The sequence below is a fragment of the Crotalus tigris genome, unplaced genomic scaffold (genome assembly GCF_016545835.1).
Source record: "Crotalus tigris isolate CLP2741 ecotype Arizona unplaced genomic scaffold, ASM1654583v1 scf7180000018526.697782, whole genome shotgun sequence".
Taxonomy (NCBI): Eukaryota; Metazoa; Chordata; class Lepidosauria; order Squamata; family Viperidae; genus Crotalus; species Crotalus tigris.
Window position 1 is genome coordinate 412804 of NW_024097058.1, and position 23124 is coordinate 435927.

At 37.3% G+C, this 23124-nt stretch overlaps 2 protein-coding genes across 6 annotated transcripts in view; one reads left to right on the plus strand and one right to left on the minus strand.

Annotated features, from left to right (window-relative positions):
• The window catches only part of LOC120312740 (E3 ubiquitin-protein ligase parkin-like), a 489002-nt gene that overhangs the window by 351664 nt on the left and 114214 nt on the right, over positions 1-23124 (minus strand). For all 3 annotated transcript variants that reach the window (XM_039353870.1, XM_039353871.1, XM_039353872.1), the window contains exon 2: positions 4292-4455. In XM_039353870.1, coding sequence (XP_039209804.1) covers positions 4292-4455 — 164 coding nt within the window. The remainder of the gene's footprint in view (positions 1-4291; positions 4456-23124) is intronic.
• The window catches only part of LOC120312739 (proline-rich transmembrane protein 2-like), a 38213-nt gene that overhangs the window by 10725 nt on the left and 4364 nt on the right, over positions 1-23124 (plus strand). Inside the window, exons 1-5 of one of the 3 annotated variants that reach the window (XM_039353868.1) lie at positions 4450-4578; positions 14435-14542; positions 14708-14861; positions 20282-20381; positions 20536-20731. The gene's annotated coding sequence lies outside the window, so the exon portion shown is untranslated. Of the gene's footprint in view, positions 1-4449; positions 4579-14434; positions 14543-14707; positions 14862-18442; positions 20382-20535; positions 20732-23124 lie in introns of those variants that run through there. The other 2 variants (XM_039353867.1, XM_039353869.1) reach the window with 2 other exon arrangements.

Here is a 23124-nt window from a genome sequence, read left to right on the forward strand (position 1 = left end):
CTCAAAGAACCACTCTTCTTCAGTCACCTGATTCTTCATCAGGACCTGTTTCTGGTCATTCTTCTTATGCCATTGAAGCTCCTTTTAAGAATAACAAGTAGCAAAAACACTCCAGTGGTTTAGTTTCTGAAAACATTAACATATAGAAGAACTTTCCAAAGTACTTAATTGTATTAATTTCAATGCACAGCCAACAGTCGCATTGCCTTCCCAATTCAAATTCTCTAGTGATCTTGCTCCAAAGTATACAATGCAATTACCACCCACATGTTCAGTCAAACATTATTTACATCATTTTTTTATATTCAGATCAAGCTGAAAGTGACTGTGTTTCCAGCACATAATCTCCCTCCACTTGAAGCAGACAGAAAAATGTTTAATTTTATTTGTCTGTTTGTCTGTCTATCTATCTGACTCTGGGCAGCTTACAAACATTAATTAAATGAGAAAGAAGTATTCTAATTGTTTAGAACAAAATATTGATAATTCATGGCTCACATTAAAACTATACAACAAGTAGGGGCAATCTACTGAGGATATCCCAGCAGTCACAGGAAGAACTAAATTTTTTAGGGCCATTAGATAAGGGAATCGATTTTTGCATGCATTGGCATTAGAGCTGTAGAACTGCAGCAAACCTTGCTATTCTACTCTTTTCCCAATTTTGCTTCAATGTGCCAATTCTGAATAATGTTGGCATATCATATCCTATGATCTATCAAGGTCAATGCATAGATGCCTAGGAATTCTCCTGCTAATAAATAAATATCTCTGAACCCATCACAATGTAAGAATGGGAGAAAGAGAACTAGCATTTGATATGAGCCTTGCTATATACAATGCCTAGAGTTTACATTGGTGATAGTTTTTTTATTTTTATTTTTTTGCTATTAGGAACTGTTGTACCTGCAATTAAAGAAAATCTTATCAGAACGCTGAATCTCTGACTGCAAGTGTTCTACATGAAGGGATACTCTAGGATACCCGACAAATTCCATGAAATTCCAAATCTTTTTTTAAAAAAGCTGGCAAATATCTATGTTGGCTAACACTCATCCCATATTTGTGTGCATTCTGCTTCTTCACATTTATGCTTCAAACATTTCAAGCTTCACTTTCTCTAGTCTCCTATCTACTCAACTTTCAATTTTCATTTCTGCAAGTCCACTGCCAATATGGAGGTCCTGAGAAAAGAAGAAAGCATGACAGAGAAACTCAAAATAATCCAGCCTTGATTTTGTTGAGCATAAGTTGGGACACAGAGAAATGTGAACAGGCTTTAAAGATGCTATTATCTTATCTTATTATAATAATAATAAAAAAATTCTTGCGGAATCTCTGCTGCATCTGCTTGACCTGGCCTTTTTTTCAGGGTATATACTTGCCAAAAGGCTCAGATTGTAGAATGAAATCTGAAGAGAATTTAATCCCTTGCATATAGGTTGTATATAGGTTGAGTTCAACAGCCAACAGTTCAAAGACAAGTTACCTCTTCTGTAATTAGAATCATAAAAAGTTGTGAAGGATATGTACAGAGCCAACAGTAAGTCACTTCATTTTGGCCAGTGACCAAATAGAACTTGAAGTTTAACAGGGCCACCTTAAAAACATTGCTGGAGTTAGAATAGATTATAGAATAACAGATTTGGAACGGACCTTGGGGGTCTTCTAGTCCAATCCCCTGCTCAAGCAGCAAACCCTATACCATTTCAGACAAATAGTTGTCCAATCTCTTCTTAAAAACTTCCAGCGCTGGAGCATTCACAAATTCTGCAGACACATTGTTCCACTGACTAATTGTTCTGTCAGGAAATTTCTTCTTAGTTGTAGGTTGCTTCTCTCCTTGATTAGTTTCCATCTGTTGCTTCTTGTCCTGCCTTCAGGTGCTTTGGAGAATAGCTTGACTCCCTCTTCTTTATGGCAGCCCCTGAGATATTGGAACACTGCTATCATGTCACCCCTCATCCTTCTCTTCATTAAACTAGACATACCAGCAACCGTTCTTTATATGTTTTAGCCTCCAGTCCCCTGATCATCTTTGTTGCTCTTCTCTGCACTCTTTCTAGAGTCTCAATATCTTTTATACATTGTGGTGACATTGTGGTGCTTTAGCCTCTCTCGTTTTGTGCTTATCTATCTAGAAATCTACCTCATCTCTCTATACATGGGAGATTGCTTCAGGAAGCAAAAGAGCACCTATGAAGAAGGAAAGACATAGAGCTCTAAAACAACTGATTTTAGATTAGATGTGTCTAGAACTGGGAGTATCCCTCTTCTTGTGGTTGACTGAATTTCTCTCTCTTTTCCATTTAGTGTAGTCCTAAGGAATGTTTTGTGTATACCTGCTTCATATCTTACTGTGAGACCAACTGTGACATCATACAACAGTTATTCAAATTCGCCAAGGAATTATTATGTTAGAAACAATTCTTTTACTTTCCACTCCACATTCTTTATCACTGTTTGACTTACTCACACTGGAGATTGGATTTTTACATACTGTTATGCACAAATACATATGTACACCCATCTTTCTTCAGATTTGTAACATTGGTCTCAATAAAACTAACAAGAGCAGTAAACGAATTAGCAGGTGTGTAGGCGACAAGATTGGCCTACAAAACAAAATTATGAATAAGGTAATAAAGCAGCTTCCAGGTATGGGATAACAGTCTTATTGCTACAAAAATAACTAGGCCTCCCATTGTACTTTCTTTGTTTCACACTGCAAAAAGTTGTCATTTCCTTATTTTGAATAAACTCAGATAACAGTTTACATTTCACCCAGAAACATTCTGGCATAATTATACAATTGTAACATTCAATACAAATGCAGGCAGCAAACAGATAAGTGTCAAAAAAAAAAAAAGAACCTTCTGAAAGGATAGCCTAGATTTCAAATTTAGTCTTTGGCACTGAAAAGTTTCCTTAAAAATAGTGCAGTTTAATAGAGTATTAACAGAAAGCAAGAAAGTTATTTATATTTTATGCTTGCTACTTAAAAACTAGCACAGGCATTTGAAATAGAAGGAATAAGTGGTTAAACACCAAGCAGTATGGGAGAGAATACCAAGAGCAATTTGCATTTCAATTGTTTCTTTTATGTGACCACCAAAGAAGTGGTCCTAAAATGATAAATGCCCTAGCAACCCAGGAGAAATTAGAGTACACCACTTCAGCAGCCCTTCCGTCCTGTATCTGGACATAGCACCCACTCAAGGCACAGCAAAACCTGTGAACGTGAATGTCAATTAATCTCTAAATCTAACCTGGTGGGATGAGGCCATTTCATTTCTCCACCTCCACTCCAAGGGCAGCCAACTGGGATTTTGCAGAAAGCGCTTTTTCAAGTTGCAACTAAACAACTTGAAACTAAACAACAACTGTACATTTTCCCACAGTAGCCTTGGCTCTCTGTTCTACACATTCCTAATTTTCTCATGAACACTATGCCTTAACCCCTCCATCCCCTTGTTACATCACAATGAAGCCCAAATCTTGGCACTAACCTTTTAACTCTCGTGCTTCCTTTTCCTTCCTTCTCCCTTTTCCTTTCTTTAGCAGAATCCCCCCCCCCTTCCTTCCTCCCCTGTTCCATTTAGGCAGTGTGTTTTTTGTGGGGAGCTTGGATAGGTACCTCTGTGTTACTTTATAAAAATCTTCATAATCCCAGTGTACACTTGGTGGAGCCCTAAGAACAAAACAGGCTTATCAATGCCATCTCCTGCTCACAAAACGCCTTCCCTTCCCACAAATGCTACAGTAGTTCCTTGACATTCCTCCGTCTTCAAGAAAACCTTCTGGGTTCCTGCCTCTGCATGCACTTTACCCAAACTCTCACGTACATAGCAAGAGCAGCTTCACAACTATCCTCCAGGGGTCACACTTGGGTTATGTATTGCAGACCACCCGAACACCGAAGCAGCCTGCTTCAGAACCATTTATTCACTTCCTTCTTCATTAAGATTCAAATGGAATAAGCAGTGTAGAAATTGAACAGATACAGAAAATGTGCTCCTGTAGTCAGTAAACATTTATTCACCGAGCGGAGATCTCTTCTGCTCTAGCCCCTCTCACATTGTCTCTGTTTTCTCTATCCTTACTGCTTGCTGTTTTAATGCATAATTAAGAAGGTCAGGATTAATGAAGCAGTGTGGAGAAAAGTTCACGGAATCCCCAGGCGCTATTTATTCTATTAGATCTCAGGCGTGAATGTCAGATTGGCAGTGTTAAAGGCAGAGGCAGTGAGGCTGGATGCATCCCAGAAGCAAAACTATCAAGGGAGACTTACCTTCAGTGTCAAGTCATTCCTGAGCTCCTTGCCTGCAAAAATCACACGTAACTGGTCAGCTGGAACTCCCTGTCGCTTAGCAACCGCCTCCTTGAGCTGGAAGATGCTGGTATCCGAATCAACCTCCACTGGGAAACCATGGCTGGAGTTGAACCTGACAAACACTGACCAAGAACAAGATATTTGTTTTTAGGGGGGGGGGAAAGTGCTGAGTGTTTTGAAATCTGATGCATCTGGGAATGACAAAAAGAGACGGCAATTTCTGAAACACGGATAGCAGCACAATGGTATTGTAAAACTTTGTTTTATCAATTTTAGAAGGAAGAAGTGATAGATTACAGTTTTGTGATTTGGAAAGGCAATTGCAAATAAGAATCCCTAACACATTATTGTCTAAACTAAATTAAACATTCTTTATGGTCCAAAGAGGATCTTAAATTACATTGAGGAACGTAATTTATCTGCAATCTGAAGACTAATAATAACTAATTTCCTCTTATTCTAAATCCTCTCAGGAGACCAGAATATATATACTATAATGGAAATGAGGAGTACATGTCTGCTCACATACATACATGCGCGTACACACAAAGTGTTAACCTCACTGAAGTAGGCTGCTAGAACATACTGGAAAGAAAACTTTAAAAAATACAGAAATGTCAGTTCCTACACACTGGACTCCCAGAGATCCAACTGTCTAGAAAATAATAATGGAGAAAAAATTATATGCTGCCTGCAGCATGAAAGTCTTTCTTAGAATTCTTAAAATAACAACAGAAAGTAACTCCTGTTAATATAGTTGCGTGATGTTAAAAACAATTGTCAAACACATTGTAATAGTACTTGGTCAAGACACACATTAATATCTATCCAATTTTTTTTTCACATGTTTAGAAGGAAAGTGATTAATATTATAACTTACATAAACATGTAGATGTCATTGCTAGGAGTTTTGGGAGCATAGAAAGTTCTACTTTATGTGCATGTGCATACACCTTCAAGTCTATATTGACTCCTGGCAAATACCTGGACAAGTCGTAGTTTTCATTCCAAGATTTCAAAGGTTATTTGCCCTTGACTCATTCCTAGGGCTGAGGGAGAGGAACTGGCCTATTGTGTCTAATGCAGGGTTAGAACTTATGGTTTCCCCGTTTTTAGTCCATTGCCTTAACCATTACACCAGACTGGAGTGGAGTGGAGGCGGTGCGGGGGTGGGGCAGTTTTTGGGCACTCAGTATCTAAAAGATTTGCCATCACTGCCATAGATGCTTTCAGAGAAAAAACTCTGCAGAGGTAGAGCTCCTCTTTTCACAAAATGACTCCCATGGTGACTGTGGGCAGTAGTACTAAAACACTGTTATATCTGGTAATGTTGTTTTGTGCTGCCCCTTCCACTTCCCATATATTCTTTACCCCTCCAACGTATTTTTAGACTAGGTGACAGAGTCCCGTACACATTTTAAAAGGACATATGGGCTTATTTTTGGACACAAAGAGGGTAAACCAGAAGTTCCTACTTGGCTTTGTAACATGCCCACTTGCCTTTTAAATAATTAAATAAATAAATAAAGGATGGATGGATGAATGAATGAATGATTAAAATTTTTAAAAATTGTACCTGATGGCGTTTGTGGGTTCCTGCTTGCCTAGCCCTGATATAAACAATTGAACACAGCCACTTCTTATAGGTCAGCTGCAACTGACATTGTTGCTAAAGGTTAGTAAGAAATATTTTCTCCTTGACTTCAGTTCAAAGACAGCTCCTAGACCATAGCTGAAGAGTTTCCACTTTCAAAGAGAGCTGTCCCTTGTGAATTTTCATAGTTCGACCTGCCACAGTCTTCCCTGTGGCAATAATTAAAAAAAATATACCCACATCTTTATCTGTGATAAGCCTGAGACTGAAAAAACATGAATCCCTTAAGGAGCAAATTCTTAAGAAGTGATTTAGATATTAAGTCCACTGCTCCATAAAACAGCCTGGAGCCCTTTTTGCCATGTTACATTATTTGACATGACCTGCTTATTGAAAACCATATACAAATATTGCTACACAATGTGCTATACAGAGAGCCACATATTCAAAGGGGAAAAAAAAACCTTCACATTCAAAATCATCACATGCCAATAGTTCTTGCTTAACAACCACCTATTTCAGGGCTTTTCAACCTTTTCACCTATTGTATCACTTTTAGGATATGGCAACATCCGAGTACCACCAGTCGCCTAGCAAGGGGTCAAAAACTTGATGACCCCCCCCAAAAGGGAAAAAAGTGATGAAGTACAGGTAGTCCTCGACTTACAACAGTTCGATTAGTGACTGTTCGAAGTTACAATGGCACTGAAAAAAGTGCCCCCCAAGCCACAGGCAAGCAAGACACCTGCCTGCCCACCCAGCAGCGCTCTTCCTCCTGTCCGAGGTTTCCATTGTTGTGAGCATTTCTGTTGAAGATTGGCAGTGGAGGTGGTGGGGGGTGTTTGGTTTTTATTTCCCCCGTCTGCTGGGTGGTTGCAGCAGGCTTTGGTCACTTCACATGACCCTGGGAACTCTGACCATCATAAATATGAATCAGTTGCCAAGCATCTGAATGTAAATCACAAGACCCTGGAGATGCTGCAACATTCCAGCTGATCGGCGCTTCTTCAGGGCTCAGCAGAAGCACCAGGATGGTGCCTGGCGCTGATCCTGGTGCTTCCGCTGAGCCCTGACAGCCGCGAAGAAGCGCCGATCAGCTGGAAAGCGGCACTGATCCTGGTACTTCTGCTGAGCCAACAGCCCGGCAGCTCCAGCCATCTCTCGCTCAAGCTTATGCGGTGCTGCCACCAGTTCAGCTCATTCTCCTCCCCCGCTACCACTTTTCTAGGATGGTCGCGTACCACCTGCCAGGTGCCAATGTACAGGTGGTACCCGTATCACTGGTTGAAAAGCCCTGACCTATTTAGTTATAGTTCATAGTTACGGCAGTACTGACAAAATGGACTTATGACCGGTCCTCAAAGTTGTGGCTCTTGCAGCGTCTCCTGCAATTATGTAATTGTGATTCAGACACTTGGCAACTATCATGCATTGATAACAGTCACAGCAGCTTGTGGTCACACAATTGTCATCTGCATCTTTCCCAGCTGGCTTCTGACAAGCAAAGTCAATCGGGAAGCCAGTAAGAGGTCTCAAGTCACAGTCATGGGATATCTCACTTATCATGCCTGATTTGCTTAACAACCAAAATCAACCAGACCCAAAAGAATCAGAACTGCTGACATAAGTCAGTGTAGCCACAATGACAGAGTTATCAGTCCCAGCTAGGCTTGTAAAGTGAGGACTATCTGTACTTGAAATATTGCCCTCGTATACTGATTATCTGTATCTTTATCTGTATCTTTAAAAGCACCACATTACACTTCGGTAAAGCTATTGCTTTGTCTAGAAAATAAGTACACTGATACAGAAATCAGAAATCCTCAAAGTGTTAGTTGGCCTCATTCAATAACATCAAAAGCTGTTATTATAGGATTTTATTATAATTGAGGTCATAAATCCATATTTATTAACATCATTAAAATAGAAAATAAATTCTAATCATGCCTTCTGAAATGCCTATTAAAGTAAACATGATTTGTGTTATGCTATATGATCAACAATGAGACGGGTCAGTAGCTACAGAAAAACTACATTCTGCTTGCAATTAATTGCTACAGCCCTGTTAGGGTATCTGATCTCTCCATACTCTTTTGAGAAGAGGTAAAAACATGTCATTTAAGTTTTAATATAAAGGGAGAGTGGAGATGATTGAGCATGCAGTAAGGATGTTGGGTATAAAGTTTGATGCCTGGCTTCATTCAGACTTATACTGTAATTAGAAGGCATACAGGGAGAGATTCAACACAAAAACTGTTAGCATAAAGAGAACCAGCAACTGAAAATTGAAAGAGGAAACTATGTATATAGCAGAACCAAGATTCAAATCTTGTCTCTTTTTCTCATTAATAGATTGAGAATTGTTTGGGAATAGGACAAGCAGTTGACCCTTATGCATTTTTAGTTTTGTCTCCAGCCCTTTGTTTCTGATCTTGCCCAATTTACTCCTCTAAGACAATGTGGCAACCAACACTTCTTGGGGTGGAGGTAGCCATTATATTAACATATCACAACCACACAACTTCAAGGTTACCAGGCACTGAACCAGTTATCTGTCAGTCTGGAAGGGAGGTAGGAAAAGTACTTAACTATAAACCCTTAGAATATATAAAACTCTCTGAGATCAGCAGGCAATCTAGGGTTTCTCTGGCTACATTTTTGCCCATGTTTAAAGTTTTAATTTAGAAACTTCATGTCTATCAAATCAAGTCAAAGTTGAGCTAATGATTAATTGTTGGGAGAGTGATGATTTATTACAGAGTGCTTGGAAAACCTCTACTGAGCTTTTTAAACAAAGGTTGCACAATTATTTGTAGGGGGTACTTTAATTAGGATTCCTGCATTGATAGTCTAAATGGTCTCTTCTAACTTCAATAGTTAAAAGGCTTTCCTCACTTGTACCTAACTACCACATGAACACACCCCAGCAATCTCTTTTTTCTGCTGCATCCTTTTGAAGTTCTCTTCATGTTCATCTCCCAGCCCACATGGGAAGCAGATTAAAGTTATCCTTAGCCTTACTGTAGTTAAGCAGAGAACAAATGTGATATTTTTTGGGTTGGGTGCAATCTGACACATTTCATTGACCACTCATTCCATGGCACAGTCAGATGATCCCAAGAGAAAGGAACTGACCTGTTGCAGGTCAGTGGCTAAACTTGCGATTTTATAAGGAATTTGGGGATATCTTTGGGGAGGCGGGTTGTTTTGTTTTTACTGGTTTAGCAAATTGTGCAAATCCAAGCCATGAACACTATTACCCACAGCCAGAAAATAAACTTATTGAGTAATAATATACATAGAAAATGATGAAGTTAAACTACTCTGGGATTTCAGAATTCAAACAGACAAGCACCTGCAACATACTCCAGACTTAACAGACAAGCACCTGCAACATATCCCAGACTTTCTTATTGACTTAATTGTCGATAAGAAAGACAAAAAAGTCTGGATAGTGGACGTGGCAGCAGAATAGATGAGAAAGAAGATAACAAAATACAAAGACCTACAAATAGAAATAGAAAGACTATGGCAAAGGCAAGCAAGGGTAGTACCAATAGTAATAGGCTCCTTGGGTGCAATCCCAAAACAACTGGGACACCACTTGAACACTATTGGCATTGACAAATTCGCCATTAATCAATTGCAAAAGGTGGCCTTACTAGGAACTGCTTCCATCCTGCAACAGTATCTGTAATACCATTAAACATCCACATCTGCCTATCCCAGGTCCTTGGTAAGGACTCGATAGGTAGACAAAAATTCCAAATCCAGTCTGAACATCTGACTGACTGTGCGATGATCAATAATCATCATCATCATCATCATCATCATCATCACCACCATCATCATCATCATCCCCCAAGCACTGGATTTAGCTGAAGAAAATAACAGTAGGGTTTTTCTACAAGTAGTGGTAGAAGGCAAATTCAGATTTTAAGAAAGAGAGCAAAAACCCAGTAAGTAAAGTGGCTCCTTGCAACTTTAGAAGAGCAAAGAAAGTCACAGGAAAGCAATTGTTCACATGATGAGAACCAGGAAACCTTTCCCTTCCATCAATTTAATAACATAATGTACAGCATAATTGTGTCACAAAGAGAATTTATGCAATCATGCCAACTGGGTTCCCAGTGTGATTTCAAAATTCTGAAATGTGCATAATAGAAGGGAAGAGGTCACAGCTACATTTTCATCACATAAAGATTGTGTCCACTTTATAAACTGTCTGAATCAAGCATCTTAAGTATAGAAAGCGTACACAAGTTTAGCTGTAATGCAGCAGTCATATCAAACAGAGTGCATGCACTATTTTATCTAATTAGATCTGTTCACTTTCCTGAAACAAGTAGTAGTCAAATTTCTGCTACCTAAGCACTCGACTGTTCATTTTAATCAAATCTTTATTGTAATAACTGGCCAATCCAGAATAAGAAGGTAATAAAGTAGACCAAATATCTGCAGAAAAAATATTGTCAGAAATCCAGAGAAAGCTCGAAGTTTGAATAGCTGGTCACTAACTTGATTCCTAAAGGGCCATTTAGCAGACGCAACAAGCTGCAACATTTGGCCATATTAGGAGTAACAGCTGTATTTATGTCTGCCAATAAAAAGGAAGTATGCACAGTATTATATCACATCTACCTCATCCATCAACCAAGAACCAATTGCACAAATATGATGGCACAAATATAATGAAAAATGAGTACAAAAGATGAATCAGAGTCTCAACCTCCCCCAAGCTCCAGGAGTGGATGTGGTATCATGAAAATCCACCCTCCAAGAATTCTAATGGTAAAATAGTGCAAAGACCATATACTGCATCAAGGTGCTTAGTTGAGTTACTTTTGAGGTTGGTTGGGAAAAACTCAAAATTACTCCAGGGTAAACGGCACTTGGCAGCTTAGCCAAATCCTACTGATGCTCACAATCTAAAGTTCTTGATCTAGTCTGTTTCCCTTTATCAAACCCCATAGGCAATTAAAAGAGAATCCAAGTAAAGCCAATTTGGAGTTTACATTTCCATGTCAATTAGACTGAAAATTGTCAATCATAGTAAGTGATGCTAAATCCACCAGGAAGAAATTTAATTAAGCTACTAATTAATCGTAAAAGCCAGGTCTTGGCCTCAACCTTAATCCGTCCTGCTTCCAGTTGTAATGCTACACTAGGCACGCATAAGGCTACAAAGAAGACAAGAAAGAGAAAAAAGAAAACTGAAATGAATCCTTTCCAATTTGATAAAACTGCAATAAAAGCACACCTGAGAGCCATAAAGTACTGCATTTGAGCTAAAGCTCCAGCCTCAAAGACTTTGATGGCAACTGCCATAAATATCTGCCTCTACACAGAAAAAGGTTGATGATGATGATGATGATGATGGCACTTCTTAATGGCAAGCTGTTCTGCCCCTAGGACCCAATAGTCCCCAAAATCATTCCCAGATCATATATAGATTTCCTGTCTAGAGCATTGCTAGTTATTTGCCATTTATGTTTCAAAGATCTTTTAGCTAACACCAACACTTTGGTGTTGCTATATAGTGGTCCTCAACTTACAAATGGTTGCTTAGTGATTGTTCAAAGTTATGACAGATCTCTCCAGCGGTATTTATGTATTTATTACAATTCTGAAGGTCAAATGGCTATTAGCCCCACGGTTACATGACTAGCTTTCAGGTGTTCGACAATCGGCCCACATTTTATTTAAATATTATGTCAACATCCAACTTGAGAATTTATTGAATACATAGCTTGGTTGTGTCGAAGAAAAACTAACTCTGAGGTTCCAATATCAATTCATAGACTTAAATAATAGTTTTCCCAGCCAAACCCCCAACGTCTTATGTAATCCATATCAACAAGTCCACTTTGTTATAGGAATCATCTGCTTCAAATCCTCATCTGTTATGGTGTCCTTGACAAGGCTTCAAGCTCTCACGGTCTGCAGCTGAATCAAAGAGGTTTCGTTTCTCCATCTACCCACTTGAAAGTAACACCTCCCCACCCCTTAATCTAAAGCAGGCATGTCAAACTCGCGGCCCATGGACCACATCTGGCCCATGCAGGCCATGCCCACCCCAGCCCCGCAAAGGCGAAAAACTCCTGATGTGTCACCATACAGCCCACAATGTGATCGGCCTTGACGTACCTGATCTAAAGGCAAATTGAAATGCAGAGGCACATAACTGCCAAAGTTTCATCCTCGACATATTATTTATTAAATTTATATGCCACTTATCTCATTGTCAGATGACATTTATGTCTGTTTGCAGAATTCTGCAGTCCCCCATAACCTGGTTTTATGATGTTTTTGCCCCAAACCAGCATTCCAGTTTTCAGCAAAACTGGTTTGCTTACCAACCATCACATTTGCTTAATGATTGCCACCAAATAAAATCATACTTTACAACTGTCATGACTTATAACCATAAAGGGCAGGCTCCAGTACAGCTGTAAGTCAAGGACTACTTATAACTGACGACCAGAAGTATTCGCCTAGAATAAGAAGTTAAAGTTCAGAATGCTATGGTTGTGTAGGACAAAGTATTGCATCATTAGCATAAAGTAGGATAGTAGTATGTCTAGTGGTATGTCTAACATTTTACCTAAGAAAGTAGAGGTCTAGATTGTCAAAACTTTACGAAGAAGTTACTATAAAGGTTTGTTAAATAAAGTTAAATAAGGAACTTAGTTGCATCTCTGTTGCAATCCTCTTATGGTCTAATTCACATCTGACAGATCCCGAGGCTTGCAATTAACCCTAAGGAAAGTATTTTGTAGCTGGAAGTGAGCAAAAGTAATTATGTGTGAAAGACCTTGGGGAAAGATGGAAAGAGAAGCTTCTAGGAAACAATCAGATAAGAGAGGCAGGAGCCCCCAGTGGCTTAATGGTCAGAGAAAGAAACTTCAGAAGAACCCACCCTAATGGATCAAGCTGTTAAAAGTTAGTGATGGAGAATTTGTGCCTTCAGATTTACAACACTCTGTTAATATAGCTTTACAATACAGTAAAATTAGTTCATCTGTCCGTGTTTTCCATCTGGTTTATCTGGTAGGGCTGACAGGAACTCTGTCCCTGAGGTGAAATCTCAGCATATAGGGTCACCTTGGAAGAATGCATATTTTCTCTCCCAACTTCTAAAAGCTCCTTGGGCCCTCCTGCTCTCATGAGTTTAAAACTAAATTTTTCAATCAATATGCTACAGACTATTATTAAAATAGGCAATGAAACACAATTACAATATGCATCATTTATCCATGGATCAGAAAATTAAGCCACCACAATCTTTTATGCCTTGCAAATAAGAGGCACTGACATATTAACAACATTGTAATTATTTTTAAAAATGTGTTAATCTTTCACACACTTCAAATTAGACAACTCTGTATTTCAAATTCCTCGCCACTGAATAATTTCTCTCTTTAATTGTTTTCACTATCACAGGACTACTACTCATTTTTGGGAGGAACTATTTTTCAGTGATTTAATAGGTTTGCCATAAGTACACAATATTGGCATTGCATAAACTCTATTTATTTAGAAATCAGATAGATAGATAGATAGATAGATAGATAGATAGATAGATAGATAGATAGATAGATAGATAGATAGACAGACAGACAGACAGCATTCCATACAAAAAATAGTATTTTAAAAAAATCTCATAAACTTCATAATCAATTAAAATGATCAAATGCAAGGAAAAATAAAATGTGATTTTTGAATTTATTTCAGGGCTTTGATTAAGTTTGATTTAAACAACCAGGATATCTCTGAGGAATAGGTGATGGTGAGAAGATCTTTTAAGTATTTTGGTCACGGATATAATACTTTTGTGTTAATGTTAATAGTGTTAATGCCTTAGAACCAAGGAATGGGAGAATATTAGAAAGGCAGTAGAGTTTCTCACCCCATTACATCAATAATATCCCCATGCTTCTAACTCCATAGTGGAATGGGATATGAAGCGACAGGCAACAGTGGGAAAAACTTACTATATGTTACTTTCTGGGCATACGGTCCACTTCAGTTGCAAATAATTCCAAGGAATATAAATCTCAACCTCTGCAAATTAATTTAAAAGCAATGCAATAAAAAGAAATCAATAATAATATGCAACCAACATACAGCATTGGAAACATTTATTAACATAACAAAAAATCAAAAGACTTTTCACTCCTTTTAGGTAAACAATCATAGTATTCTTGTCCTCTTTGTTCAATTTTCTCAGAATTCCCATTGCAACTCTCCCACACATCACAACTCACTTCAGGGTTATCAGGAGGGGAGGTATAAAAAAAGATGGCAGCTATAATCAGTTATTATTTTTTTACTCCCACCACTCAAAGGCCCTGTCTCGTACTTGGTCCTCATGTCTATGGATCTTGATCAAGGATGGGAAAACCAATGAATTGTAGCAGAGCAATAAATGAATATGCTGTGTATTTAGCTTTTCTTGAGCATAATGAGTGGAAAATAATTGTGATGATTTTCTAACACTTTCCTAGATGGCAATAATAAATTACATCAAATCAAAAGAAGACACCTGATTACAAAGATGATTTCAACACAACCTTCTCAATCTAAACATTTACCTTTGAGAAAGAAAAGCTGTGGTGAGTTGGCTAACAATAGTAGAAGACTTTCTCTGCTCACTGTAATACTACACCAGATGTTACATGCTGGAATTTATAGTTCCACCTGTCTCTAAATTCATTAACTAGTCCCCTATCTGGAAATAAGTTCAAATTCATAAAAATATCATATATTCTTTTCTACAGATGGCGATGGTGATAATGATGATTTTCTCCTGCAGATAGAATTTTCTCCAATAAATAAACTTGATCCCACTTTCCAAACACAGAGAGATGGAGGGGGCATAAAGGGATCTAATAAACAGAAGAGATTGGGAAATTTCCATTGTGACATATTTTGGTGAGTATATCTTGAATACCATTAAATTCTTACTGCAATTTAGCCATTCAAAAGGAACTTGCTTAACAATAAAAATTTAAGGCATGAGAATATATAAAGGGTTTTATGGTTAGGTTTATGGTCAGTTTATGAGCTTTGTGGGTGAGAAACATAGAGCTTTTGCCTTCCAAAACTTGTAAATATTTGACTTAACTAAATAAAAGTAATTAGAGCTATGAAAGCATAACAGGATTTCTGAAAAATCTCTGCTGTTTATAAAGTTCAGAACTGTTTTGGTCCATTAACTAGTCCCCTCTCCCTCTATGTACCTATTTTCCATTGTTTCAACAATTAACCTGTAATATGGAGATTATTTAATACAATTTTCATCCAGAGAAGTCTGAGAAAACAGTGTTCCAGCTGGCATAAAATTAAGTTACATTAAGAAGCTGTCTAAGACAGTGGGTATGATTTTTTGGAGTTCGTAGGTTAATTTGTTAGGGGACAATTGCCTGAGTAGTTAACCACAATGCAGCCAATGTAGCATGACATGAATTAAAAGCCTTTATTTATTCATCAGAGGAGCAGTGATTCAATGGAGGACATGATGATTGATGACAATTTATACTCTACCTTGCACTCAGAAGCACATAGTAATATATATATATTATGTTTTCCTTCTATTTTTCACCAGAGGAACTACTCTGTGAGGTAGTTTAGGCTGAGGCAGAGTAACTAGCTCCTGATCACCAAGAGAACATCCTGGCTGAACTTGGAATAAAACCTGGATTTCCCTCGTCTAAATCCACACTTTTATTACTATATCACACTGCCTCTCCATGAGGTCTTTTATTCAGCAGAATCCTGTACTATATCAATCTCATACTGTTCTTGCAAGAATAGATGCACTTGGACAGGGATGTAGTTTGAAACTGTTGCTAATAATCTACTATAATGATCAAATGCCATTTGTCAAAAGCACAAAACAACAGAAAGATGTATAACTGAATAACTCAAGGACACATATACATATACCTCACACACGTATGTGCAATTTTTGAACCTCCCTTAAATACAAGCTAGAGAGATTTTTTTCAGTTATTACAAGTAGTTTTTGACTTATAAGTAGTTACTTAGCGACTGTTGTTATGATAGACCGTCCCCCCCCAAAAGGTACTTACGATCTGGTTTTGAAATTCCAACAGACACTCCTCCCAGTCATGTGATTGAATTTGAAGTACCTGACAACCAACTTGCATTTATGGCCATTTACAGGCTCTTTTGCCAGAAGCCTTTAGCTGGACAAGGGGTTCATTTAACCACTGTGGCATTCACTTAATGATTACTGTGTTCACTCTATGTCTCCCCATATGTCATAAAACCTGGATTGATTATGTGAGTTCCTCAAGTTATGACTGTCATGACAAACAATGGAAATTCTAGGCTCCTGTTGTAAGTCAAGGACTACCTGCAACTGTATGATTACTAAAGTAGAAACTAAGACCCAAAGATAGACATCAAGACCCAAATATCACAGTCTCACTCAAATTCCATCCTTAGAATAATAGCTGAAAGACAAAGAGTTATTTAGTTTAACTGCCTGCTCACTAGAGCATCTGTGATCATTGAATGTCAATGTAGAATGACTGAAAGTCAATACAGAATCATTGCAGTTCTATAACTGAGTGAATGCAATCCATGCATGTATAACCTGGGAAATGGCAATCTGCTAGCCCACACATGTTGAGCCTGAAAATGACTGAACAATAATAGTAGCAGAAAATGTGGTGTCACGTCCTAATTTAACTTGCACAGCAATTCCTCATGCTATTAATCTGAGAAAAAAGCCACACCCTACTGAGTTCTGAATTGAGATTACTCTGCATATATGAGTTCTCAGGGTGATTGACAGCTGTTTAGCTGCTGCATTTAAGATGTATTCAAAAGGGAGAATGCATGAACACAACACCTCAAGGCTGCTGAAATTCATTACAGAAAGCAACTTGATTTGATTGATTTAAACCATGTGAAATGTAGATGTGTCCCATATGTAAAGGGGACATCGGAAAAACATGTCACTTTCTTCAAAACATTTCTACATGAGGGATCCATGAGGGAACTGGATATTATGTCACATCACATGTCTTATTTACTAATAAGACAAAGATTGGCACCAGCCACGTTCCCATAAATCTAGTTAGGACCATATTTACTTGAAAAGTTCCTCTGTTGCTAGTTAGTATTTATGGCTTGGGGATTACCATAATTAACTTCTTCCCGTCAACACAGAGTGGACAGGTTTGCCCTAATGTATTTTACTGTGGGGAACTCTGAAAATTAAGGAAAATTTGGAGCAGAGCATGAAATCTTCAGGGCTAAGATCATTTTAGAAGTAAGTTGAATGATTAACTCTAGAGCAGATAGAGATTGCAGAATTTGATTGCAAATGGAAAAACTCCAAAGTGATTCATACAAATACAGCTTGGAAACTTGTTCTGTTGAATCCCTGTAAGTAGCAGTTATAACGTAGCAGAAGGAGGCAAGGAATTACTTCATTGGGAACAAAGGCAAACATCTTCTGTTGGACTACATTATAAAAGACTTGGGATCAGTTCTTTTGGCATTCATGTATAAATTGCAGTAAGAAGTTTGTAAAAAGAAATCCTGAATTTTTACAGAGGGTGCCATATAAGAATATGAACAGTCTAGATCCCCCATTATTTCAAGCTAAATAAAGTACTTGTAAATAACCCATCAAGTACACAGGTCCTTCAAGGGATTTATAAGCACAGAAAACACTGAAGTCAACTGAAGCTGACATGTGTTTTTGCATAGCTTTAGCAAGAGAAGGAAAAAAAATGAAAGATCATTCCATTATTACTCATCAATATAATTGTCCATAAACTAGAAGGTCAAAACCGTCATTTTAATTGATTTATTAATTAGAATGATGGTTTTGGCCTTCTACTTTATGGATGACTTTATATACTATTAACGTAGCATATGGTTATGCCAGCAACAGTAAAATTTCACCCAGTATATATCGATTTTTTAAAAATATCCCAAATGTTAAGATTTATCATACAGAAATTCTGCATTACAAAAATAGGAAAGGAAGTCTGATGAGCAGAAAGTTACATTTGTTTTCTGGTAAATTTACAAAGATTCTTGATACTTAAATTGGAAAGTTTACATACTTAGCAGAAGATCGAACCACTCAACCATATGGAATATACCAGCCTCAATTTACCAGTCCACTGATGGCATTGTGCATAGTACATAACACTTTAGAAAGCAAAACATAGATACTCATCACCTTTGTAGATTTAAGCTTAGATTGATTGGAAAGTTAATGATAAATAAGGGTTAGTGCAAGAAGATGCCATTCCATTTGCTTAGTCTTTTGTAACAAGAATATCTTGTTACGCTTTTAAGACCTGCAGATTTATTATTACATAAAGATTCCTCAGCCGCATGAAGTAAATCCTCTATTTATTTGCGTATTTACTAGTTTTAATTAGGAAGGAGGATCTGGAGCATTCTTGCCCCTTGTGATCAGTCTGGAAGAAAATAGCAAGAGTGGGTTACTCCCATTGGCTAACTGAAAAACTGTTCCAAATCACAAAAAGGTTGATTTCTTTATGCTACTTCTGTATATATAAAAGCCCTGCCTTTTCACCAATAAATATTGAATGGATTTTATAGAAAATAAAATAAATGAAGTAAAAAAAGCACAGAAGAAAAAGAAGAAAGACAATAAAAATAAACAGCACAAAACATTACAGCTAAATGTACTTCTGGATGTATATCTTCATATAATGATGTGTGTGTGTGTGTGTGTGTGTGTGTGCGCGCGCGCGGTCTTTTTGGACAGATGGGCAGTACAATGCCCAAAACCATCATCTGCCATTGAGTTTATTGTCGTCCCTGCTTTTTTCCTAAATTGGGAGGGGAAAGTGGTAGATGAATAACAACTACACACAATCATAACTCTTCTGCCTATGACAAAATATAAATTTTATATATCAATATTTTGTGCAGTTCAACTGACACCATAATAAGATAAATCTGAGTCATGGCCATAAAATCTATCTGTACTTTATAAAAGTTGAGTACTGTATCTGAAACATGTAGAACATCTGTCTAAAAATCTATTTTTTTCTTCTGGAGAAAGAAGGGACAATGTCTTTGTCCATACCTTATGCTGTTATTCAGTGGGCTGAAAGAAGAGATATTTCCCATGTGCTGCTGTGTTTAGTGTTTCAGACAAATTTATCTCAATGCTAAAAATATCATCTGTTTATTAATTTATCTCTACTTTTCAATTTCAGGATATAAATAAATCCAGATATAAATAAAAACATCTACTTAAATAAACCAAAATCAAGGAACAGGGTATAATTTCCAATCAGACCACCTAACTGAGCATAGCATATAGTGCACAAGTCTCTTGGCTCAGAATCTATAAAGACAGAATGAAACAAAGCATAGTGAGCTTCTAAGGACCATTAGAAGACAAATTAGCTTTTTAATTAATATTAAAACAAACAGATCATTCCAATATTATGTATATCACTATGAGAGAGATTATATAAATAATCCACATTTGCAAAATCGTTAAATAATTTGTTGAATTTATTCAGTACTGGAAACTTCTAGGTCTATGTAATACAGGATGCCAAATAATAGTCTCTGATAATAAAAGCTTACTATAAACAATCTTTGGGTTTGTTTTCAGAAAAAAAAGTAAATCAGAAAGTTTCATATATTTACTATACCACACAAGGATAGTAAGATTTCCCTTGGGCATTAGGTATTTACTAATTGGATTCAGAGTACGTATGACGTAGGATGGGTCTGAGAAGGAAGCAGGATGGATCTGACAAGGGGCTGGGAAAGTAACTCTGGGAAACTTTTTTTAAAAAAACAAAAACTAGCAATTGTGCTTGGCTTGCAAAGATTAATCTTTTCTCTACATTTTGGTGATCCACCCCTCCCCTTGCCCCCAATTTGTAAAACGTTTACTGCAACTTTTCTTTGTAAGGACCTATTTAGATAACTTACTTGGAATCTGCCAGTTTATGTATTGGGTCCATAGAAATATGCAGGGGAATTTGAATACAGGGAAAACGCTGCTATTCATTTGGCCTAATGACAAAGGACTGGAGCTGCAATCATTTGCAGGAGCCTGTTCCCAGATTCAGGAAATTTTATCACACAAGATATGGAAATTTTGGTCCATTTGTGGGCACCTTCTCTTTAAAGAAGCCTCTCATCCTTTTCTGGTTTTGGGTGGCAGTCATGCAGGTTAGGACATCATAGGTGATTTAATGTCAGTAAAGGAGTACCAACTTATCACCACCTCCTTAATTCAAACACATATCTTCCTTTATACAACTATCATGTGAGACCCAGAAAAAAAATTGTTTCTTGTTTTACAGAGAAGCTGCTTGCACCAGATCCAAAAATCTATGCATTCTTCAGAACTGAATACTGCACAGCTGTACCTCATGCACTAGTGGTCGTTATGTAGCCTGAAAGGTATGTGAAAGGTACATTTGGAGCATAATCTTCAGTGTGCTTTGCCCTCAGTTCAGATATTTCTATTCATACTGTGGGGAGTCTAAAGAGAAATTCTGATTGAGTTCAGCTTATGATTCATTTTGCAAATAGCAACTCTTTCATGCAATTTCAGATTTCAAGGAAGATTCTATGGATGTCAGGAACACTGGAAGAAATTCCACCGAATATCTAGTTTGCTAGGCTTGTTCTACAATAGTCAAACAATTGCCATTTTAAATCCATAATCATAAGGCGACTGAAACAGCAAACCTCCTGATACTGTTACCCAGCAACTGGCATTCAAAGGCATACTGATTCTGGAACTAAAGGTAATATTCACAGTGTTCTTTCTCTACATTTGCATAATTTAAATCTTTAAAGCAATCCATATTGAGAGGCATCATTGCCTTTTGCTTTATTTATTGTATTTATTTATCACACTTTTCTCTTGCCGCAATCCATAGTTATTCTTGGTAGTTTACAGGTAGGAAATACAATTAAAACTTCCATGGTCCATCTAATTAAAGCATCTATTATTAATATATCATAAACAATTAAATACCTTAAATGAATAGCAATCAATGGCTAATTCTATACCAACAACAGTTTATGAAAGAGCTCTGTTTTTAGAATTTTCTGAAATATGGCCTGGGAAGGAATACATTTAGCAGATTTTTGATTTGAACTGGAAGATTCCTCCAAAGAGCCAGTATCAGCCTCCTTTGCTTCTTAGTGAAAATGGACCTCTTTTCTCCCAATAAGATCTTGCAAGTCAGGTTGATTCCAACTAGAATAATATCCTGTACTATGATACTAGGGAGAAGTACTTCTACCATTTAGTTTCATTGGATATCTCCAAGTGCTAGGATTAACTTGTTCATGCTAATGGTCAAGGGCAAGAAATCAGGAGTCCAGGCAGTACAAATAAATATAGATGTATTGTATTCTAATGCTCTCTACAAGAATATGAACTACTAATGGTCAAAGCAAATTGGCAGTAGATAAGAGTCAATGGCATTCAAGGTGGGCTTAGCTCACTTGTGGGTGAGAAGGGACTCAAGACTGATGATGCGTTTGACCCCTCCTTCGGGCTCAGCCTGGTCATCTCCTACCTTAATTTTCTGTAGCAGTAACATCACAGCCTTTCTTACTCCATTATGATTATGATTTTGGGACTGTTGACATGCCATGACATAAACTAAGGACATAAAGTTAGGGGTACCCTACTTTTTTCTGGAGATGCATTTGCACAAGCCAAAGGATATGTTTGAAAAAGTAGTTGGAAGAATCACATTTGATTAAATTTCCTTTATATTTAATTAAAATGAAATGTAGTAAATATGATTCTAGAATCATAAACTCATACAACTTGGAAGAGATCAGAAAGAGTATCTAGTCCAACCCTTTGCAATGTGCAGAAAGAACAGATAAACCAATAGTAAGAGGAAGCTGTTCAGTCTTTTCTTAAAGCCCTCCAGAGAATCCAATCCACAGCCTCCACAGATAGATTAAAGGAATCATAGAATCACTCTCTATCCTTTATTTTTATTTTTATTTTCTGTTTGGTCACATTTAAAATGACAGTTTGGTAACAACTTTGGGAAATTCTTGATAACCGTACACAAGCATTTCAGAGATGTCCTTCTCTGTGATGACTGCTTGTTAGTGGCAGATATTTAGAGGTGTTTTTTTCGTAATTGACAAGGATACAGTTTGAACGTGCCAAACATGTGTTCAAGAAAAGCATGTCTCTTCTAAAAGTATACAGAGAGGCTACAAAATACAGCAAAACACAAACAATATTCTAGAATTTCCAGGACTATTTAGTCAATAAATTAAGAATTATTTTTCTCCAAAGACTCGTTTGTCAATCAATCAATTTTTTAGAGTAAATAGTGTAACCATTTAACTGCCAAGTGTAGAAATATTGCCAGTAATTTAAAACTATGGAAAGAAATAATACAGATCTTGCAACTTATCAGTATTTATATTTTAACACTTAGCAAAGTGCTCCTTATATACTGTACACAATTAGTACCATCCAGTGGGACCATTTATAAAACCATTTGGGTTCTATCTGCTTGACATGCACCATGTAAATGTCAGATCGTTATCGCCATCAGTCAATAGATGTGCCTGTTTGTGAGCTCAAAATAGATTCAGTCCAAAAAGGACAGAAAAATAAAAAGTGTTGCTTAGCCAAACTATTTGCATATGAATCCCTTCCATAACTGCTATTCAAGATAGTAAGCTTATTTTGAAAACATTTTTATCTTTTTTGAGTAATGCTAACAACTTACTGGTGGAATAAAAAAAGGTTCAAAGTTAGAAATACACTAGATTAGTATATTCAGTGTACATTAGTGTGGCATAATGGTTAAGATATTGGACTATAAATGGAAAAACTCCAATTCTAGTCCAAACACAGACAAAGATGTTGACTGGGTGACTTCTGTCCACTCATTCTCTTTCAACCCAAACTACCTCAAAGGGTTGTTGTGGAGGAAAATGAAAAGAGTAAATGTTATATATGCTGCCCTGAGCTCCTGAATGAAACGCAGCGTATAAATCTAATAAATAAACTATCCTTGCAAGCACTGGAATGCCCCTAGACTTAGCATGATTTTCCTCAGCCCATATATTCTTGCTACATATAAAACATCTTGGCAGAAAACATACAATTTGTAAATGTAAAAGGGAAACCTGTTGGGTGTGCACGAAG